The sequence below is a fragment of the Heteronotia binoei genome, chromosome 21 (assembly GCF_032191835.1).
Source record: "Heteronotia binoei isolate CCM8104 ecotype False Entrance Well chromosome 21, APGP_CSIRO_Hbin_v1, whole genome shotgun sequence".
NCBI lineage: Eukaryota > Metazoa > Chordata > Lepidosauria > Squamata > Gekkonidae > Heteronotia > Heteronotia binoei.
Genome location: NC_083243.1, coordinates 83,036,921 through 83,059,692, shown reverse-complemented (window position 1 = coordinate 83,059,692; position 22,772 = coordinate 83,036,921). Strand labels below are relative to the sequence as shown.

At 48.6% G+C, this 22,772-nt stretch overlaps 1 protein-coding gene across 1 annotated transcript in view; it reads right to left on the bottom strand.

The window, feature by feature from the left end:
- Positions 1-22,772, bottom strand: part of STARD9 (StAR related lipid transfer domain containing 9) — a 241,098-nt gene that overhangs the window by 86,766 nt on the left and 131,560 nt on the right. Inside the window, exon 17 of the mRNA XM_060262139.1 lies at positions 17,712-17,763. Within this exon, the coding sequence (XP_060118122.1) occupies positions 17,712-17,763 (52 nt within the window). The remainder of the gene's footprint in view (positions 1-17,711; positions 17,764-22,772) is intronic.

Here is a 22,772-nt window from a genome sequence, read left to right as displayed (position 1 = left end):
GTGGGTAGCAAAAGGTCAGATGCGCAGGTAGTGTACGGGCATCCAGAATAAACACTGGCTGACAGTAGATCCTGGCTCCCGACTGTGCTCATTTGTGACACGTGGGGGCTCGTCCGGGATCAGCAGAGAGGTGCTGACACACCCTACCATGTCAGAACTCACTGGTTCCCCACTGCAGATCATACAGTGAGTACTCGACCAGCAGCAGGGAAGCCAAGACCAATGGCTACAGGAGTTTGCCTGGCTGTGAAACCAATGGCCAGCCAACCCTGATGGCTCCGGGCTGGGACTGTTTCAGATTCCAAAGATGGCAGTAACAGATGACATAGAGGCATTCCTGAGTGCCTTCGAAAGAAATGCTGTCGCCACAGCGGGTCGCGATACTGGGTCCATTTGTGACTGGGCTGGTGTTAGCCACATATCAAAGCCTGAACCTGGCTGATGCTGCAGACTATGATAAGGTAAAAAGGCTATCTTTAAGAAAATGTACATTACCCCTGAGACGTACTGGTAGCGCTCCTACATGCGAGAAAAGGGAGAGAGTCCCTTTGAGGCCCCATATACCTTACGGGAGCTGGTGAGGAACTGGCTGAAGCCGGATGGAACCCCAGCTGAACGGGTTCTGGAGAAGGTGGTGATAGAACCGCTGTTACAAATAATACTGTTACTGTTACAAATAATACCTCCCGCTTGCAGAGCGTGGGTCATGTGACTTCATGGCCCAGCTCCAGGACAATTATTGGATGGCTGAAATGGCCTACCCAGGAACAGACAGGAAGGGCCTTGGGGGCATGGCGGAATCCAAGGGGCGCTGGACAGCAACCCCAGCAGAGACCAAGGGGAAGCCACCAAGGCTGGGGCGTAAGAGCAAGGGATGAGCATGGCTGACTGGGCTTTTTTGGAAAAGTAGAGGGTGGCCCAAACCCTGGGAAGCAGTGCCATTACCGCCCGATGGTGCGTCCTGGCACCTGACAGATTCAGAGGAGCCCAAGAAAGGAACCCCGGAAGCAATAGAGGCCAGCAGCAGGGAGAAGCGGACGATGGGCCCAACGCCTGCCTGTGGCTTGTACTTTACCTGTGGGCAGCCAGGATATTTTCAGCAGGGCTGCCCCTACATGGACAGTGACTTCTCCGTGCCTATCCTCACCAATCCCGGGGCCGCAGCCAACCCCCCACTGGTGGTACAAGTGGAGGTCTTTGGGAAGGTTGGGAAGGTAGACACCAGCAGCACCCTCACCTTATTTCGTGCAGAAATTGTGCACTGGCAACACTCCAGGGAAAGCCCCAAGCTGCCAGGTGTTTCCATGGGTGGTTGGAAGTAGGGGTGTGCATTCGGTTCGGCTGAATTGAAGAAACATCCGAATCACACCTGATTTGGAAGTATACAGCGCCGTATACTTCCGAATCCAATTAGAAGCCATTATATGGGAGCCATATAATCAATATTCGGAAGTATACAGAAGTCCATAGAAAAGGCAGGAAAGGAGCTTCTGCAGCCTCAGGGGAGCTGCTTGCCTCCCTTTCCGCCTTTGGAAGCCTTTTCCTGCGTCTCCCATAGCCTCCCTAGGATCAGGAAAGGAGGGGGAGGGGGAGAGGAGCCCCAGCAGCCAATCCAAAATGCATTGCAAATGCATGATTTGCAGGGCTGCTGTGTAGCTGATGACTGGGCTAATCCCCCAACCATCAGCAACATTGTTGTTCTTTTGTTTACTTGGGTATCCAAGTAAACAGTGTTCTCTGGCCAATCACAGAGCAGTGGTATTTTTTGAAACTGTTCTGTGCAGGGCCAGGGAAACTTTTTAAGGAGTCTGCCTGGCTGGACTCCATTCCATTGCTGCTGTGTTGGTGTTGGTGTGAGAGAGAGATTGTACTGCGCTGGCCCTTGGCCTCAGCTGCTGCTGCTCTCTCAGCCCTGGGGTGGGGGGGTTGCCAATTTGCCTATATCTTACTTTAGTGAGAGGACTTTTAAAAGTGCAGTGTCCTTTTACTTTTCCTGATTTGAGTGGCTTGGATTTCTTGGGGTTAGAGTGAAGGTTTTTTGTGGGGAAGGGGTTGGTAAAGTTCCTGTATTGTTAAAAGTCAAGTTTTTTACTGTTTTAAAAGGATTCTGTGTTTGATTTGTTGCTGCTGTGTTGTACTACTGTTGTTCCTTTTCGCTTCTGGTTCTGGTTCTTTGGGGGGGAGTGCTGTTTCGCCTAATTTTCATTGTTAAAAAAGTCACTTTTTTAACCGTTGAGTTTGTTGGCCTTTTCTCAGTGATTTGGATCGTTGTTGGTTTTGCATCGTATCCTGTTGTCCCTTTTCCTGGTTCTGGTTTTGAGGGGGGGGGAGGGTTGTTGACTGATTTGGTCTGAGGTTTTTTATTGATAAAAAGGTCACTTTTTAACAATTGAGTTTCTTGGCCTTTTCTCAGTGATCTGTTTGGATCTGTTGTTGGTTTTGCATCCTGTCCTGTTGTCCCTTTTCCTGGTGCTGGTTTTGGGCGAGTGGGTTAAAAGTTAAGTTTCTTTCTGTCATGTTTTGGTTTTTTTTAATTACCTCTGGTTGGTGTGGGGGTTGGTGTGTGGGCTGTGTGGGGTGGGTCACGTTCATGTTTTTATAGAGTTATTTTTGGAGTCTGAAGGTGCTTTCAGTTTGGCTAGGGCCAATAAATAGGCTGCCCCACTAATAAGGGTGTTTTTAGGGATTGTGTTTTTTTAAATTTAAAAAAAAATCTAATTTAGGGCTTTATCTTCTTTCAAAATTCAACTAGGCCAGATAGGAGTGATTTAAAAAGATATTAGGTTTCTCATAAAAGGCAGCGTGACTACTAGGCCACATCAGGCTCCCTTTTAAAGAGACTAGGCTTGCAGTGCATCTTTCTTTCAGCCACTGAAAGCTGGTGCATCAGATTTCCATAGGGTAAACCACAGTTCCTCTCTAGTTATAGGGGACACCTGATTTCTAGTTTGCAAGGAAATCTGGTTTGTCCCAGGATCTAGTTAGGAGAACTTTAACTAGGAGGATATAACAAGGATTGCCTTCAACTCAAGGTAGCCTTTTAAAAACTGTAGCCAGGTAGAGGCAGGATCACCTAGTCTCCTAAACTTTACCAGACTACTACTACCCCAACCCAAAGGAGGACAGGTTAGGGACCAAAAAAACAAACAAGTTTTGGTGGGAGAGTTTTTAAAAAGAAGTCAGGGCACCTGTTGGTTCATGGTACAGTGTAGTGAGTTAAGTTTGTAAAAAAACTCACTCTCAGTTCAGGTTGTGTGAGACTGGCCAAGGGTGACAAGAGTGACAGGCAGCAGAAGACGGGCCTGGGGGTAAGGCCAAGAAGAAGACTGGAGGGGTGGAGGGGAGGGAGAGAACCCAGGTTTCACCCCCACCTGTGTGTAGGGCCACTCCACAGACGCCTTCCAGCACTCTGACCTATGGCTGGAGTGTGATGAAGGAGGCCCGCCTTGGGCCTTTCATTGAGGCTGCTGCTGGGGCGCCCCCAGCACAGGTGCCATTAGGTGCTGGCACTGAGCAGGGGTCTGCTGCTCGGGCAGTCTCTCCTCTAGCTGATGTCACTCGGCCTCAGCAGCCGGAGGAGAGGCAGCAAGAGCAGCCCTCCTTGGAGATGAGCTTTGGGGACAGTTTTCTGTCCAAAACTATCACCTCAAGGAGGGTGCAGAGTGTCATGTAGGAACTGGAAGAGAAGCTGGTTGAGGAGGACCAGCCCCCTTCTTCAGTCCCTTCAGGCACCAGCAGTTCTTCAGGGGATGGCCAGGAGGGGAGGCCGCATGGGGTCGAGGGGAAAGAAATGGAAACACACGAGGTGCCTCCATCTCAGCCCACTTCCCTCTAGCGGCAAGCCCCCCCTGCCACCCCGAGACATGATGTGTCTGCCCCGAGCACCTCACAGGAGGTGGCTCCAGAAACCGAAGCTGCCGGTCAGCTTGGGCATCTGTACTCCTCCGAAGTCTGGAAGCATTTCCGACTTACAGAGCATCCACGCTATGTGCAGTGCCAGCTGTGTAGGGCCCGGGTCAGTCGTGGGTGAGACCCTGCCCACCTGACTGGGGGGGATGCGGAACCACCTGCGGAAGCACCACCAGGTGGTGCTTCTTTAGGGAGAGAAGTAGGCTGGTGCTGGGGTGCCCAAGTGGCCAACACCACCCAGCCAGGAGGTCCGACCCATCGCGACTACCTCCAGAGCTCTCCAGGAGAGTTCCGTGACAAGGCAGGAACGCCAACCATCTCTGCCTGAGATGTTTGGTGGAAGTGCCACGGGTTTGGTGGGGGTCAGGTAAGAACATAAGAGAAGCCATGTTGGATCAGGCCAATGGCCCATCCAGTCCAACACTCTGTCACACAGTGGCCAAAAAAATTATATAAATATAAACATACAAACACACACACATATACACACTGTGGCTAATACCCACTGATGGACCTCTGCTCCATATTTTATCTAACCCCTTCTTGAAGCTGGGTATACTTGTAGCCACCACCACCTCCTGTGGCAGTGAATTCCACATGTTAATCACCCTTTGGGTGAAGAAGTACCTCCTTTTATCTGTTCTAACCCGACTGTTCAGCAATTTCATTGAATGCCCACGAGTTCTTGTATTGTAAGAAAGGGAGAAAAGGACTTCTTTCTCTACTTTCTCCTGCCCATGCATAATCTTGTAAACCTCTATCATATCACCCTGCAGTCGACGTTTCTCCAAGCTAAAGAGCCCCAAGCGTTTTAACCTTTCTTCATAGGGAAAGTGTTCCAACCCTTTAATCATTCTAGTTGCCCATTTCTGCACTTTCTCCAATGCTATAATATCCTTTTTGAGGTGCGGTGACCAGAACTGCACACAGTATTCCAAATGAGACCGCACCATCGATTTATACAGGGGCATTATGATACTGGCTGATTTGTTTCCAATTCCCTTCCTAATAATTCCCAGCATGGCGTTGGCCTTTTTTAATTGCAATCGCACACTGTCTTGACATTTTCAATGAGTTATCTACCACAACCCCAAGATCTCTCTCTTGGTCAGTCTCTGCCAGTTCACAACCCATCAACTTGTATTTCTAGCTGGGATTCTTGGCCCCAATGTGCATTACTTTGCACTTGGCCACATTGAACCTCATCTGCCACTTTGACGCCCACTCACCCAGCCTCAACAGATCCCTTTGGAGTGCCTTACAATCCTCTCTGATACTCACCACCCTGAACAATTTAGTGTCATCTGCAAACTTGGCCACTTCTCTGCTTACTCTCAACTTCAAATCATTTATGAACAAGTTAAAGAGCATGGGACCCAGTACTGAGCCCTGCGGCACCCCACTGCTTACCGTCCTCCACTGCAAAGACTGCCCATTTATACTCACTCTTTGCTTCCTATAAATTAGCCAGTTTTTGATCCACAAGAGGACCTGTCCTTTTACTCCATGACTCTCGTGTTTACTAAGGAGCCTTTGATGAGGAACTTTATCAAAAGCTTTCTGGAAGTCACGGTAAACAATATATATCGGGTCTCCTTTGTCCACATGTTTGTTCACCCCCTCAAAGAAATGTAACAGGTTAGTGAGGCAAGATCTTCCCTTACAGAACCCATGCTGATTCTTCCTCAATAACTCGTGTTCATCAATGTGCCTACTCATTCTGTCCTTGATAATGGTTTCTACCAAATTTCCCAGTATTGAAGTCAGACTGACTGGCCTGTAGTTTCCCGGGTCTCCTCTGGAACCCTTTTTAAAGATGGGGTGACATTTGCTACCTTCCAGTCCTCAGGAACAGAGGCAGATTTCAATGAAAGATTACACAAGTTCACCTTTGAGTTCTTTCAGAACTCTTGGATGTATGCCATCCTATTAGTTTTTAATTCGTCTATCAGTTGGAGGACCTCCTCTCTTGTCACCTCAATCTGTCTCAGGTCTTTCAACACCCTTTCCAATATAAGGGGTTCTGGAGCAGGCAAACACTTCTCATCTTTCACAGTGAAGATGGAGGCAAAAATGCATTCAGCTTCTTAGCCATTTCCCTACCCTCCTTCAGTAATCCTTTGACCCCCTTGGTCATCCAAGGGCCCCACTGCCTTCTTGGCTGGTTTCCTGCTTCTAATATATTTGAAGAAATTTTTATTGTTGGTCTTTATGTTTTTTGCAATATGCTCCTCATAGTCCCTTTTTGCCTGCCTGATCACAGTCTTGAATTTGATTTGCCACAGCCTGTGTTCCCTTTTATTAATCTCACTTGGACTAGCTTTCCACCACTTAAAGGAGTCCTTCTTACCTTTTACAGCTTCCATTACTTTGTTTGTTAACAATGCAGGCCATCTCTTATACCTGTTTGTACCTTTCCTAACTTGTGGTATATATTTTATCTGAGCTTCTAGGATTGTAGTTTTATATAGCCTCCAAGCTTCCCCATGGGTTTTGACTGTATTTACCTTTCCTTTCAGTTTCCTCTTCATGCCTCCTCATCTCAGAGAATTTACCCCTTTTAAAGTTAAACGTGGTTGTGCTGGTCTTTTGGAGCAACTGTTTATACAAATAGTGAAATCAATAACGTTATGGTCACTGCTCCCAAGCAGTGCAATCACTTTTACATCTCTCACCAAGTCTTGGGCATTACTTAGGACCAAATCCAGGATCGCCCCACCCCTGGTAGGTTCAGAGACCTTCTGCTCCATAGCATCTAGAAACTCAATCTCTTTCTCTTGACCAGAACACATATTGACCCAATCAATCTGCGGATAGTTAAAATCACCTATGATGACATAGTTTTTACGTCTAGCCACTATCTTTAAGCCTTCCATCATATTATAGTTGTCCTCTATCTTCTGATTTGGTGGGCGATAACAAACTCCCATAGTTAAATTTCCTTTTGGGCCCTCTATTTCAACCCAAAGCATTTCTAGAAGGGAATGTAATTCTCTGACCTCAGTCTTACTGGACCATATACCCTCTCTGACATACAGAGCCACCCCACCTCGAACCCTTCCCTCCCTATCCTTCCGATATAACTTATATCCAGGAATCACCGTGTCCCATTGATTCTCCTCATTCCACCAAGTTTCTGAAATTCCCACAATGTCTAAGTTTTCTCCCAGCACTAAACATTCCAATTCACCAATTTTACTTTGAACACTTCTAGCATTTGCATACAAACATCTATAATTCCCCAGGCAAGCTAGGACCGCCACCTTCCTCCTGCCGCCTCGGACTCTGGCAGGCAGTCCATTCTGTTTGTCACCATCTCAGTGGACAACTCTGATCCATTACCCGGTAGAAAAGTAACAGCTAACCCTTCATCTCTTTGAGATGAGTCCTCCCGAACCAGAGACATTTCATCTCCTGTCAGCTTTCCCCCAAGTTTTAGTTTAAAAACTGCTCTGCCACCTTTTTGATTTTAAGCGCCAGCAGCCTGGTTCCATCTGGGGACAAGTGGAGATGGTCTTTTTTGTACAGCTCCCACTTGTTCCAGAAAGCATCCCAGTGCCTAACAAACTTAAACCCTTCCTCCTCACACCATCGTCTCATCCACACATTGAGACTTTTAATTTGTGCCTGTCTCGCCAGCCCTGCACATGGAATAGGTAGCACTTCTGAGAAGGCTACCTTGGAGGTCCTGGCCTTAAGTCTCCCACCTAGCAGCCTAAATTATTCCTCCAGGACCTCACAACTGCATTTCCTCACATCGTTGGTGCCAACATGCACCACGACCACTGGCTCCTCCCCAGCACTCTCAGCCTATCTACTACACGTGTAATTTCCGCTACCTTCGCACCAGGCAGGCAAGTCACCATACGGTCAGTACGTGGTTTTGCCACCCAGCTGTCTACTTGCCTAAGGATCGAATCACCAACTACCAAGACCCACCCCTCTCTCCCTGCCCAGGGATGGTTCCTTGGCGCGAAAGGATTTCCGCTCATCAACTGAAGAAGAGGTCCCTTCTAAGGGCACATTCCCCTTATCCTCAGCTCGGTGCCCTGTTCCCTTTCGACCCTCATGCTCCCTGGCAGCAACGAGGCTCATCTAACACATCCCCGAGAGTCTTCTCTGAGTGCCTAACTGACTGTCTCTGCTTCTCCAGGTCGGTCACCTCAGCCTCAATGGTATGAACTCGTTTCCTGAGGACCAGGAGCTCCTTGCATCAAGCACACACCTAAGACTTCTGTCCTGTGGGCAGATAGTCATACATGTGAAACTTAATGCAAAACACTGGAAAGCCCCCATTCCCCTGCTGGCATTCTACCTTCATGATAGCTTTTTAAAAATATACAGTCCCCTTTTAAACCCTGTTTATGTGGCTCCCCGCCTGGAGAGTCTACTTACCTTATTCGGAACACAAGGAATCTGGGTTCCTGGTCCTTACACAGCTCCCAGGCTAAGAGCCACAGGCCAAGAGCGCTTTAGCTCTCTGGCAAGGCGCAGCTTAATAATGCAAAGAGGGTGGGGAACACAGCTACTCCTAATCCATCAGCAGCAATCAGCAGCAATCACTTTCAATCATCTTCACCTTCAGCCCTTCACATGAACTCAGTAGTTTTCAGCAACTCCCCCAGCTGCTAAGCCACAAACCTCATGCTTGTAGCACTTCTCTGCTCTATTCCAGAGCCCACTGCAATGTGCTCAGTCTCTGGCAAGGCGCAGCTTAATAATGCAAAGAGGGTGGGGAACACAGCCACTCCTAATCAATCAGCAGCAATCAGCAGCAATCACCTTCAATCATCTTCACCTTCAGCCCTTCACACGAACTCAGAAGTTTTCAGCAACTCCCCCAGTTGGTAAGCCACAAACCTCACGCTTGTAGCACTTCTCTGCTTATTCCAGAGCCCTCTGCAATGTGCTCAGGTACGGCAGGAGGGTGATCGCCTGGAACCTTGCCAGGTCGGTCGCCCATGGGCTTCCATTTTCAGTGGTCGAGAATCCTGGGGTGCTAGGGTTGCTTGAGTACCTGGCATCCTGGTACAAAGTTCCTGCTAGAACCACCATTAGCAGGACCATTGTGCCATCTGTTTTTAGGGTGACCAAATCTGTGGTGAAGAAGCATTTGTCCCATGCTGCCAGGGGGACTGTTCATTTCACCTCAGATATCTGGAGCTCCCAACATGAGTTCAAGAGGTATCTCTCCCTGACTGCATATTGGTGGCAACCCAGTGAGCTGCAGGGAGGGGGTGGCAGTAGCGGCAGGCAGGGTCAGGGTCACCAGGCCAGCTATCGCTGGGCCTTGCTGCACACCGAAGCAGTCGACACGCTGCACACGGTGGACACTCTCGGAGCCATCCTCTCATGGCAGTTAGAGGGCTGAGTAGACAGTGGGGATGGCACCACAGGCTTCGTGGTGACTGACGGTGGCTCCAACATCAAGGCGGCTGTCCAACATCAGGGCCTAAAATGCCTTCCTTGCGTGGCCCACCTTCTCCACCTCGTGGTTAAGGACACATTGGGCCAGATGAAAAGCCAGGATCGTCGGTATCTAGCCACGACCCATGAGTACCGACTTCTGCTCCAGAAGTGTCGGCACATCACGGGTCACTTCTCACGCAGCAATACAGACTTGTATCTGCTGCATGAGAAACAGATACTGACAGGCATGGCAGGGCACCGCCTGATCAGTGACATCAGTACACGCTGGAACTCCACCTGTGCCATGCTTGAGCGCATGGTGGAGCAGAGAGCAGCCCTGGATGCCATTGTCCCTGAGACGAGGGTCTTTCGGGATGAGAACCATCTCACCCAAGAGGATTGGGTGGTCATTTCTCAGACTGTGGAGGTTCTTGGGCCCTTCAAGACCCACACAGAAATGCTCTTGTCTGACATGGCGAGCATCGCACTGGTCATCCCCATGGTCCACATGGCCCGTGAGGACCTGGCCTCGTTTCTAGTGCCAGCTCAAGGCCATGCAGACGTTCCTCCAGCAGTGTGCGCCCTGGTTGTTAGGCTGCAGGAAGGGCTTGAGGCCTGCTTTCAGACTTTCACCCAGGATAAGGTCTACATGATGGTGACCATGTTAGACTCACGCCTTAAGGGCATTATCACTGAGCGGGCCAATGAGCTCGATCACTGGCAAGACAAGCTCTCCCAGAAGGTCAAGCGCTGCATAGTCAGGGCGGGCCCAGTGCCAGTAGCTGAGGAGGAGGGGGATGGAAGCAGCTCATCTGTCACTTCCACTGTTGTTCATCCCCAACCTCCCCTGCCAGGCAGTGTTTCCCACCAGACTCACGCCAAGAAGTGTGCCGAGATGACACTCATCGGGTGGCTCATTGGCTCCTCTGGGAGCAGTAGGCCCCTAAGAGCGGAGACAGGTGCTGCGATGGTGAGGGACTATTTGGAGCCCAACGAGTCACAGGAAATGTCTCTTTTGGACAACTGGGTCGCGAAGGAGGGGGTCTGGCCGGCTCTCTCCTCTGTGGCCAAGGCGTTCCTCTCATGCCCACCGATGAGCATGCAGAGTGAGCGTGTCTTTTTGCATATGGCAACATTGTCTGCCCACATCGCAATCACCTGCAACCCTGGACAGTTGAGCAGCTGGTCTTCCTGAAGGTCAACTTGCCTCTGTTTGGCTCCCCGAACGTAGACTTTGAGAATGAAGTGAGCACCTACTTGTGCCTGCATCCTCTCTTGGCCCGCGCTTGGAAGGTGGTTGTAAAACGCTCTCCCACTAAACATAGACTAGAGTCCAAAGACAGCCCAAAAACTCACTCACAAATTGATTGGCAGTGCACCCCCCCACCCCTCATCCATCCCAAAACCAAAAGTGAATGCTGGTTTAAAATCTGCAAAGCAATCCAAATTTCCCCCGTCCCCATCCACACATGCCTAATAATATTGAAAGGGCCATTGCAGACCCCAACTGTAACCAACAGCACCCACAGGCCCAGACAGGATAACTTAGGTTTTTTTTCAGGGGCAGGAGGAAGAAAGAGGAAGGCGCCAGTGATGATGACAGGCAGCCAGCAGCCATACCAATGCTGAGGTCCCTCTAATGGGACAGTGATAGCTGAGATTGCTGCTGAGCTGAGAGGGAAGGAATTGTTCTCTTCCTCTCACACAATCGGAGGCCCTCTCAGTGATCTTCCTCATTTGGGGTGCAACTCTGGCTCGCCTCCTCGTGGTGCACCCTGGGTAACACAAAAGAGCCTGGACCAGCCAACCATCCATCACTCAAAGTAAGTCTAAATGCTTCTTGCTTTGTGTCAGATACAGAATTAGGTGGAGCTAGGTGTGGTCCACCGCTTCACTTGTGTTGTTTGGGGCAGGGCTGGAGAGCTGGCATCTGTAGATTGCGTGTTCTGTGGCAGGGAAGCTGGCATCTGGGTGAGAGACCCAGAACCAGCATGCTTGTTGTGCTTGGCCAGCTCTCCCCGCATTGTTTGGGGCAGGGCTGGAGAGCTGGCATCTGTAGATTGTGTGTTCTGTGGCAGGGAAGCTGGCATCTGGGTGAGAAACCCAGAACCAGCATGCTTGTTGTGCTTGGCCAGCTCTCCCTGTGTTGTTTGGGACAGAGCTGGAGAGCTGGCATCTGGGTTTGCTGCAGCCAGGTCTGCAGAGCAGACCTTGAGCAGATTGTGTTTTGTGTGGCAGTGACGTTGGCAACTGGGTTTATATTGGTTCCAGGCCAGCAGGGTTCATAGAGTAGATAGATGGATGTAGAGCATTTGGGTCCTATAGAGATTCTCTGGTGTGAAGTTAGGTTTGGCTTTGGGTGCCCCAGGAATTGGACCCCCAGAGCACCCAAAGCCAGGGGGGTTGCATGCAGGGGAGTTTTTTGGCCTTGTGGGTTTTGTGTGGGACAGTGCCCTGAAGCTGCACAGCAGTTTGGGGGGCTCTCCTCAAAACCCCCTACTCCCCAGAGTCACTTTCCCTGCAACAATTACAGCGGAGGAAGTGGCTCTAATTGGTTTTTTCTCACCATTGGGAAAAGTGTTACTTTTGGGTTGCCCACAGATGGGTGCAGTCTTTTTGGGCCAGGGGGGTTGCATGCAGGGGAGTCCCCTGAAGCTTTGGGGCCTCTCCCTCAAACCCCTTTCTGGCCAGAGCCACTTCCCCCACAGCAATTATAGTGGAGGAAGTGGCTAATTGGGCTTTCCCCAGCATTGGTGGCAATGGGCCTTTTGGGGAGCCCAAAGACAGGGACCCCCTCGCCCAATCTTTTTTGGACTTGGGGGGTTTGTAGGGGAGCATCCCCTGCAGGTCCCCTGCAAATTTGGGGACTCTCCATCAAACCCCCTCCCCTTCAGGCGGCTTCCAATATACCCTATTTTGCCATTGATTTCAATGGCCATAGGGTATAACAGGGCCGTATATTCGGAAATAGCTGTACATCTACCATATATATGGCTATTCTGAGTACCGGTATTCGGAAATATACGGTATTACGAATTTTTTGGCCCCGTATATTTCCGAATCAAATTAATTCTGAATATTTTTTTTTTGCACACCCCTAGTTGGAAGAGTGGGAAACAGTCAAAGGACCACTGAAAATTGGACATTACCAAACAGAGATGACAATGGCCATAAGGCCACAGCTACCTGTTGCAGTGTTGGTGGTTCTGGCACCAAGTAGTGGTGGGGGTCACCACAGCGCCACACTTGCTTGATCTAAAAGAATGGCAGCAGCTCGGACCACAGTTGGAACCGGAGGGAAGGAAGGCGGCAGCGGACCTGGTTGCACCCCTGGGAGAGCATGGACAGGAGAGCCAGAGTACCTGCACTGGCAAGATGCCAACAAGTTGCTAGCCATGGTAAGGGCTAAAGTGGCCCAGGAAGATGGGGAGGTGCTAGATGCCTGGTGGCAGGCCCACCTACCCTGGCTTGTAAAGGAACAGGGCTTGCTGTGGAGAGAAACACAGGGGGAGGGACGAAGAGTAGTGCTCAGACAGCTGGTGCTCCTAGAGAGGGTCTCACCACTCATGGAGGTGACTGGGCGGGGCACTTGGCCAGGGGAAAGATGCTCCAGAGGATCCTGTGGTATTTCTTCTGGCTGACTGTCGTGGAAGACATAGCCCGCTATTGCAGGACCTATCCCTGATGTCAACCCCCGAGGGCCACCCTCAGACCCACTGCAACCACTACCCTTGGTGGGGGAACCCTTCTCAAGGATAGGCCTGAATTTTGTAGTGTCCCTAGCTCACACACCTAGGGGAAACAGATTTTTGGTGGTGGTGGTGGGCTACACCACGCAATTCCCCGCAGCGTTCCCACTGTGGACAATGAAGGCTCCGGCAGTGGCTTGGGCATTGGTAGCCTTGTTCGCTTGGGTGGTAGTCCCGGCAAAGGTTCTAATGGATCAGGGGTCCAATTTCACATCACAGCTGTTCCAGCAGCTATGCCAGCTGCTCAGGGTGAAACACCTGAGAATGTTGGTCTACCACCTGCAGACTGATGGGCTTGTTGAGAGATTCAACCAAACATTGAAGGGGATGTTGTGGAGATGTGCTAGAGAAGCGATGAGGAATTGGGACCGCCTGGTGAACCCCCTTCTCTTCGCTGTGAGAGAGGTACCCCAAGACTCAACCCTGCATATGCCGTTTCAGTTGCTGTATGGGTGGGCGTCCAGAGGGCCCTTGGCAGTGTTAGCCGAGGGATGGGCAGGCCGCAGAGGGGAGGAGAGGTGGGACATAGATCATTATGTCGCCTGCCTCCAGGATGCTCTTAAGTGGGCTAAAGATGCGGCCTGAGAAAACCTTTGCCGGGCCCAGGACTGGCAGAAGCAACAGTATGACAGGAGAGCTCGCCTCAGGGACCTGCCTGTCAGGGTCAATGTATTGGTAAAGGCCACAACCTTATGGCAGGCGGGTGGAGACCTGTGGGTGAACCCCTATGTGATAGAGGACAAGAAAGGCTCCTCCTCTATGGGGTCCGCATCTGGTCGCCCCGAGGACCAGTGCACTGGTTGAACATCAATTTGTTAGAAGAGTGGTAGGAGAAGCTGGTCCACCTTGACGTGGCAGAGAAGGGAGGAGACCTCGGGGACATTCCCCTTTGGGAGGAATCAGAGGGTCCCCAGCCATTAGAGGCATTGGTGCCGACCAAGGGTTTTTCTGAACAAACAGCGGGGCTCAGGGCTCTATTGAAGCGGCAGGCTGTGATCTTCTTCGCAATGCCGGGTCAGACACACATTGATACCGAGGCAGGCAAAACTGTTAGGGAGCCGCTCTGCCCCTTGCCCCGGAAAGCCTGGGAACCCATCCACCAGGAGGTACAAGCGGGAGTGACAGAGCCCTCTCAGAGTCCCTGGCAGAACCCAATCATAATTGTGCTTAAACCAGACGGCTCCATCTGGATTTGTCTGGATTTCCAGGCCATCAATAAGATCTCATGTTTTGATGCTTACCCCATGCCCAGGGTATTGCAACTCCTACAGCAGCTCAGCCAAGTCTGTTTTCTAACGACCTTGGATATGACCAAGGGCTATTGGCAAGTTTCCCTAAGACACCAGGACCAGGGAAAGACCGCTTTTGCAACCCCCTGGGGACTATATCATTTTAGGACCATGCCATTCAGGTTGCACGGGGCCACCATTACCTTTCATCGGTTAGTTGACTGATTGCTGGAGGGTCATGGGGACAACGTGGCGGCCTACACAGATGATGATGATGTTTTAGCCTCATGCGAAAAGCACACCTGGAACACCTGGAGCAAGTACTGCAGGCAATCTGAAATACCTTGGGCACAGGGTGGGTGGAGGACAGATCTGTTTTTTTCAGTTTGGGTCTATTGAATCTGGAAAAGTTCAGGAATTCTGAAAAATCCTAAATTCAAATATTTTACTGGTATTGGCATCCAGTTTTTTTCAGGAATTCCAAAATGATTTCAAGCCCAATAGATCTGAACCGAAAACTATATATAGAGAAAAATTGCACACCCGTAGAGTACATAGATCCAAGTGGGCAGCCGTGTTGGTCTGAAGTAGTTGAACAAAGCAGGAGTCAAGTTGCATCTTTAAGTCCAACCAAGTTTTATTCAGAATGTAAGCTTTGTGTGCTCTCTAAGCACATTTCATCAAACGAGGGGATCAGGTATTGTGGGCTGAAATACAAGCAGTTTGTTGATTAAGTATGCAGACTGATCACATGGTAAACCAGTGAGGCTTGACCATTTGGTCTGGATAGTCATAAAAGGTAATAAAGTCCTCTGCCAATTGGTGTTTCTGTAAATCTAGGTGAATCACAAAAGGACGTGTATTTCCCAGTGTGAAAGGGTCAATGTACTCAGAAACCTTTAAAGAGTACCGGCAAGCTTTATCATTAAATGTCACTGGAACATTGTTTCTGATATTCCCGGTTGTGAAATTCTCCCCATGGTGGGTTTCTGGAGAACTAAGAACTTATGCAACATGTTAGTGAAAACTGACTTACCTACTTCAACATCGCCATCTAGTGGACCAACAGGACATTTTGCATACAGATGATGTAAAGCTTGCCGGTACTCTTTAAAGGTTTCTGAGTACACTGACCCTTTTACTGGGGTTGAAGTAAAATTGACTTCTTTCATGTCCTGTTGGTCTCGTTATGCTGTCTATGTTTTAAAAATGTGAATGTTCCAGATTATACATTGGATGTACAATAAGACCTGTAAAGTCTAGGATTTTGGAACACATTTCTAGGATTCATGCTAATTTGGAAGGGGCCCCATTAGTGAGTCACTTCAGGGAAACTGCCCATAACGTTTCTTCACTTAGGTTTTTTGTTATACAGAAACTGGACACGTCAGTCAATAAAGGAGGGAATGAACACAGGATCTTATTACAAATGGAGGCCAGATGGATACATCGCCTCAATACTGTACAACCCAATGGTCTCAATGTGAATGATTATTCCTGTTTTTTATGATCTATAGTTCATGTAATGTAAGCTTTGCTCATGTTTCAGAATGTTAGTTTCATTTTGGTTTAACTTTGTTATGGTACAATTTAAGGAGATGATATGCAAAACCCGTTGGTCTCTTTAAAAGGTTTCTGTTTGAATTGATTTTTATGAGCTTATGCCTTTTGGAACTGAACATATCTTAGTTTGACGTCATTATTGTGAGTTTACAGGTAATCTTGTATTTCTTGTTGCACTTTGTATTCTGTTATTGTTTTTAATATCAATGTACTTTGAGTGTTGCATTTTATTCAAACAGGATGGCTCTTGGATGAAGCTTGTTTGCGAAACGTGGAATATCAAGTCGACAAACATGTAAAGGAAGGAACTTTGTACCTTTGGAGCCTTTATTTTGGGAGACTGGATCAACCACATCTTGTGAAATTGACTGTGATTGAATTTCCAGGGGAAGCCTTTTGAATGGACCTTTTGCGTTCTCCATGGAATCTTCTTGAAAATTATTGTGGAATCCATCCCCTCATGAAATATACTTCCTGTGTATTTGGGGTATCTTTATAAATTATTTGGACACTTTATTTCAATATTGCTGATTCATTTTGTATTTGCACAGTGGTTTTGCTTTGATCTATTTACTGTGTAGTCACTTTGTTTCCTGTTCCTTCCCTAACAATAGGGCTCAGGATGGCTTACATCAGGGACATATACAGTAACTAATAAGATGAAAACAACATTAACATACTAAAAAATCAACAATGTAATATCCAGATGGAAGAGTTTCAGTACCCATCAGGCCCCTGGGTGGTAGGGATGTAGAAGAATAAGGAGAGCGGTGGGGGATGAGAGTGCCAGAACATTGCTGATTTCAACCAAATTTCTGGCAGAGCATCTCTACCTTGCAAGCCCTATGGAAATCCTGTAGGGCACAGACATTCTCAGACAGAGAGTTCCACCAGGTGGGAGCCAGGGCCAAAAAGACCCTAGCCCTAGCTGAGGACCTCTCTCAGGCTGAGGACCAAAAGAAGTTTCATACTTCTGGGGACATACTGAGAGAGCCAGTCCCAAAGGTATGTGAGTCCCTAACAATAAGGGACTTATAGATTAAAACCAAAACCTTGAACTGGATCCAGTGCTCCACTGGAAAGCAATGTTCCTCTAAGCTGCAGAGTCTTGTGAGAAAAAATTCTACTTTGTGAGCTACTGGCATTAAAGTTGTGAGCTATTGGCATTAAAGTTGTGAGCTACTGTATAAATTATTGTGCTCTGGGGTCATCCTTCCTGAGCTAAGACAAAAATGTATGAGCTGGAGGCTAAAAATCTGTGAGCTAGCTCATGCTAACTTAGCTTAGAGGAAACACTGCTGGAAATCAGTGCAGCTCACACAACACAGGCTGAATGTGTGCAAGTCCTAGGGGTCCCCATAAGGACCTGCACAATTGCATTCTGGATCAATTGGAGCTTCAGAGTCAGGTGCAAGAGTAGGCCCACATAGGGCAAATTTCAGTAGTCTATCCTGGAGGTGAGAGTTGCATGGATTACCATGGCTAGGGTGGGGCAAGACAGGTAGGGGACCAGTTGCCTAACCTGGTGCAGTTGGAGAAACCCAAGAGTATAGACTGGTTTTTGTGTTTTTTTAATGTGAACTTTGCACAGCAAGTAGGCACTTAGCATAAACAGCTAAGGGAGCAAATGCCTTACACTGCTATGCTGAGAACCATTACCGTTACTGAGTACCAGCCTCAAACTAGGTCTGCTGCAACCACCCTTCCCTGCCCACCTTACTACCCTGTATTACTTCAAAGTTACTGTCTCCCACACTGTACATAGCCCTCTATGACCTCCTCCAAGACAAATAGATTGCTCCTTTCCCCAAAATAACACTGCTTTATTCATTGACGGGTTCATAAAACTTACCAATATCCTGTTCCTGATTTGAATCACATCTTCCAATTGTGGTTGTTCCTTCCTAAAAATTGACACAATCAAAGTGAATTAAGTCATTTTTGAACTTGTTATTGACTGATATAATCTAATAAATATGCACAAATTAAAGCTTGGATCCACTGGAACTCTACTATGGGTGTAGAGATTTTTGCCCTTGGAATATAACTTCATCATCTCTATCACACTGTAGCCTAAAATGTACACTGAAACACTGTTCCTGGGGTGATTCCTCATCCCCTATGAAAAGCACTGAGGAGACATTTTGGGTTACAATGGGAAGGGGAAGCAAAAAGTCACACTCCACGGAAAACAAATCCCTCACAGCTAGAAATCTTTCTACCACTGAAAAGCTCTAGTAGATCCAAGCCATATTTTATACTTTGTTATTTAACCAACTTATGGTTTGGGGGGAAACTGGTAGTAGTTTTTGCATAAATCAACAACTATTATTTCCTGGAGTCAAGACATATTGCTAATTTTCTATAAGAGAATTAATTGTAGGCAGAAAGGTCAAGTGCCAACAACAGTGTACTGGGAAAATAATAGTAATTAACACTGTACATTCCCCACAGGCATTTCAACATAAATGAAAACATCTTGCAGGACTAATAAATTAAGTCTGTACTCTAGAAACAAAAATACATGGTTTGGGCTGCAACTGGAAGAGCCCTGATACCAATGTCCTAAAAGGCAATGGAATTCCCACAACTTAGTATTCTATTCCATGTGCATCATTATTTGCCCTGTGTTGGACTCTACTCTGAAATAAACTTCATACCATGTTTTGAACTTTAGCTGCAAGAATGTGTTAGTTTCAGAACAGTAGTCAGAATACAGTGGGTTATGCACTTACTGACTGAGAATGATTTAATTTAATTATTTGGGATATACCTAGTGACAACAATTTTTAGAAAAAGACTTACAAAAGCCTCCCATTTACACTTTTGAACAAACAGGGTATTGGACTACTGCCAAATGTTAAGGCTATAATTTATTGTGAAATATTTTGACACTTACAGCACCCCTATGAATAAGTGAGTCAATGAGGTCCACACACACACACATTACTGCAGAAGAACAATAACTACTGGTGAGAAAATTTCCCTAAATCCAGAATGAAATCTAACTTTGTAGTGTTATCGGTGACACATCACTATCACAAAATCTAACAGTAAAATGGCTAGCCCCACCCACCCCAAAAGCAGCAAAATTATGATTTTGTAAATTAACAAATAAAAAATAAAAAGGCATAATGTGGACAGTGCTTCCTTTAAGGGGCACAGAATGCTGAAATCAACTATGTCTGTTATGGGGGAGGGGTGAAGTAGAAGAGAAGAAATTTACTTGCTCAGGCCCATGACAGCAATCACAAACTTGAAAGTGCCGATCAGGGAGGTAGAGCAGCAAGAAATTTTCAATATGTTCCCTACTGCAGCTCTTTGTATATTACCAGAATTTTTGATTAAATGTGAAATAAGGACCATAACACTAAAAAATATTTTTAAATAAATAGCAACATGCTGAACTGGAATAAGGTGGTGCTGGCACACAAAATTTCAAATGGTAACTCAGGGATTTCTGCTTTCAGCCCATAAGGCAATGGAGGATGGGGAACCTCCTTCTGGGGTCCATAGATTTGGACTCCCTGGTCCAATCTTTTTGAGACTTGGGGAGATTTTTTAGGCGATATACCAGCAGCCATGCTGCAAATTTGGTGCCTCTACCTCAAAAAATAGGACCCCCCTGAGGGTCTCGGGAATCCCATGAGTGCAAAAGACCCTTCGCAAGGCTCTGACCGCCGCCGCGATGGAGGTTGAAGCTACAGGAATCACTTCCAACCACTTGGTGTATGCATCAACTAAGATAAAGAATATTTGGCCCTGGTATGGCCCCGCAAAGTCTAGGTGGAACCGGGACCACGGCCTCCTGTTGGACTCCCAGCGGTGGACAGGGGCACTGGGCGGATCAGGTCAGGACTCTTGGCAGAGTTGAGGAACTGGTTCCACCACAGGACGCACTGTGACAGAATTTGCGGTGTCTGGTGGTCTAGGGTGAGGAGGCCCAGTAGCGGCTTATGGTCCGTGGCGATCGTGAAATGCCTACCATACAGGTAGTTGTTGAATTTATGCATCCCCGCCACTATTGCCAAGGCCTCCTTGTCTATCTAAGCATAGTTGCGCTCCGTGGGGGTCAGGGTCCTCAAATAATAGGCCACAGGAACCTCCCTCCCGTCCGGGAGTTGGTGCCCCAAAATGGCGCCCACCCCGTAACATCGCAAGCCAGAATCACTGGTAGGGATTCGTCAAAATGGTGGAGCACATCATTGGAAACTAGGAGGTCCTTGACTGCCTGAAAAGCGGCGGCCTGCTTCTTTTCCCAGACCCACGGGGCGTTTTTATCCAGGAGCCTATGAAGGGGTTCTGCGATGGCCACTTTGTGAGGCAAAAATGAATGATAAAAATTTAATAATCCCAAGAAACTTTGTAACTCCATCTTGCACATGGGGGCCGGGGCGTGGACAATAGCCCTGGTCTTGTTGGCCGTTGAGTGGATTCCCGCTGCGTCTACTGCAAACCCCAAGAACTCTACCCTCGACACCCCGAGGGAACACTTCTCCCGCTTTACTTTAAGTCCCGCCGCCTGGAAACAGCAGAGTACCTCACGCAGATGGCTGCTGAACTCCTCAGCGTCCAGGGCGGCGATCAAAACATCATCAAAAAACGGTTGCACTCCGGGGATGCCTTTGAGAAGAGCATCCATTATGCTCTGAAAAATCCCCAGAGCCACACCAAATTGCAACCGCCACACCTGAAAAGCTCCCCTGTGAGTCACAATGGTCTGGGCTTCTGCTGTCTCGGCGTCCACCGGGAGTTGCTGATACGCCTGGGCTAAGTCCAGTTTCCCAAAAACCTTAGAGCCTGCTAGGGCTGCCAGTACGTGGCTGACCATCGGAACGGGGTATGGGTTGTCCTGAAGTGCCTTATTTATTGTGCACTTGTAATCAGCGCATATGTGCACATCTCCATTTGGCTTCACTGGAGTGACTATGGGTGTTTTTCGTGCAGCATAGGATACCGGTTCTAGCACTCCCTGGGCCATGAGACGGTCCAGCTCCGCTTCTATTTTTGGTTTAAGAGCGAACGGAACTTGCCTGGCCTTCAGCCTTATTGGTCTCACGTGGGGATCGAGGGGTAAGGTGATGGGAGGCCCCTTGTAGCACCCCAGGGACCCATCAAACACTTCCGGGAATTCCCGGCACATGTGCTCGAAATTTTGCGTTCGCATCTGTTGCACCCCCACTATTTGAATACACAGAGGTCGAAACCAGGCTAGCCCCAGTAATGTGGTGAGCTGGTGTTTGACCACGAGAATGTCCAGCTTGCCCTTAAAGTTCTTAAACTCTACCCTTACAGTGGCCCAACCCAAAATCTGTACAGGGTTTTTTTTGGAAGTCCCGCAGTATGAAGTCCTCTGGTCGCAGCTGGAGCCGGCCATGGGAACAAAGTTTCCTTAGAGACTCCTCCGAAATTATGGTGATGGAGGAGCGTGAGTCCAGCTCCATTCGGCATGGAGCGCCCTCAATTAGGACTGACACCCTGACCTTATCTGGGGTGGTGAGGGGCAAGTTCATTACCTGCAGGCTAGTCGATGTGGTCAAGTAGGCATCGGTCGAGTTGCGGTTGGTGGACTGGCGTCTGCAGGTGGCCTTGGCCCGGTAAGCCCGTGCTATGTGGCCCACTCTTCCGCAGTTCCTGCAGTCCACGTTGCGGTAGGGGCAGTCTCGGTGCTCGTGTGGATCCCCACAGCTGGCGCACTTGGTGTTGGCTGGTCTCTCTGTCACTCGTGGCCACGTAGGCACTCTTGGCCCCATTCCTGGTTGGCGACATAGCTGGTTTGCCTCCTCCTCTGGGTTGCCCAGTGCCATCTCCTCGTGGTGGACGGCTTCTGCTCGCAGGTTGTTGTAAGCTTTGGTTGCTCTCTCGAACGCGGTGGCTTCGTTGAAGGAGAGTTGGAGGGTGAGCTCTTCCTTTGTGATGAGCTTTTGCTGCAGTCTTTCGTCTCGGAGGCCCCAGACAAAGCGATCCCTCAGGGCTTCCTCTAGCTTGTCGAAGCTGCAGTTCCCTGAGATTTGGCAGACGGCGGCCAGGTAGATGGCGGCTGTCTCCCCGCCCCTTGATCCCTCTTGTGGAAGAGGAATTGGCGGGCGATGATGGAAGGCTGGGGCAAGAAGTGCCCAGTCAGGAGTCTATCTCCTTGTACGTTTTCTCCGTGATCTTCGCAGGGGCTGAGAGACCCTTTGCGATCTCGAACGTGGCCTCCCCGCAGACACTCAGGAGCACGTCTCTCTTACAGCTGTCGTCTGTAATCATGTTCGTGTCAAGTCAGCTGAATTCAATAACGAGTCTTTGGTTGAAACAAAGTTACTAGTTTATTGAAAGCAGAAATGAAGACCATGATAGAGATTGAAGGACTGGGGTACACAGTTAGGTTTGATTTATTAACCAAGCATTTAAGGTAAAGATCAAAGGATTCCTACGGGCGGGGCACTCTAAGCAATATATTTTCGCACTAGGATGTTACTCCCTCATTCCCATGCCAAGGCCTTGGCGTTTCACACTCCCACAGACACCCGGCTTGAGAAGGCTCCACAATCTTGTTCACATATCAGCATTTCAAAGCAGGCTACACAACAAAGGCATAACTAAGAGGAGGGAGGGGGGAGGAGAGGTAGCTAGCAGCATTCGGTGTTCGGTATGAGTCCAGAATCCTTTGCTTCTGAACCAGAGTTAGAAAACATGTTAATAAAAATACAGCAGACTTGACATAGCAGACTGCTCGTAGGTAGCAGTCGACCCGCTCCGTGTAGGTCTCCCACCTATCGGGGTTGGCGGGGTCAAACTCTGCAAGGTGGCCCGTCGTCCCACTTTGGTTAGCCATGGCAGCAGTGGGCGCTTCCGTCTCCCTCGAATGCATGCCTTCCTCGTCTTCAGCCAGGTCAGCGAAGTCCTGCTTGGGGAGTTACCTGGCTAG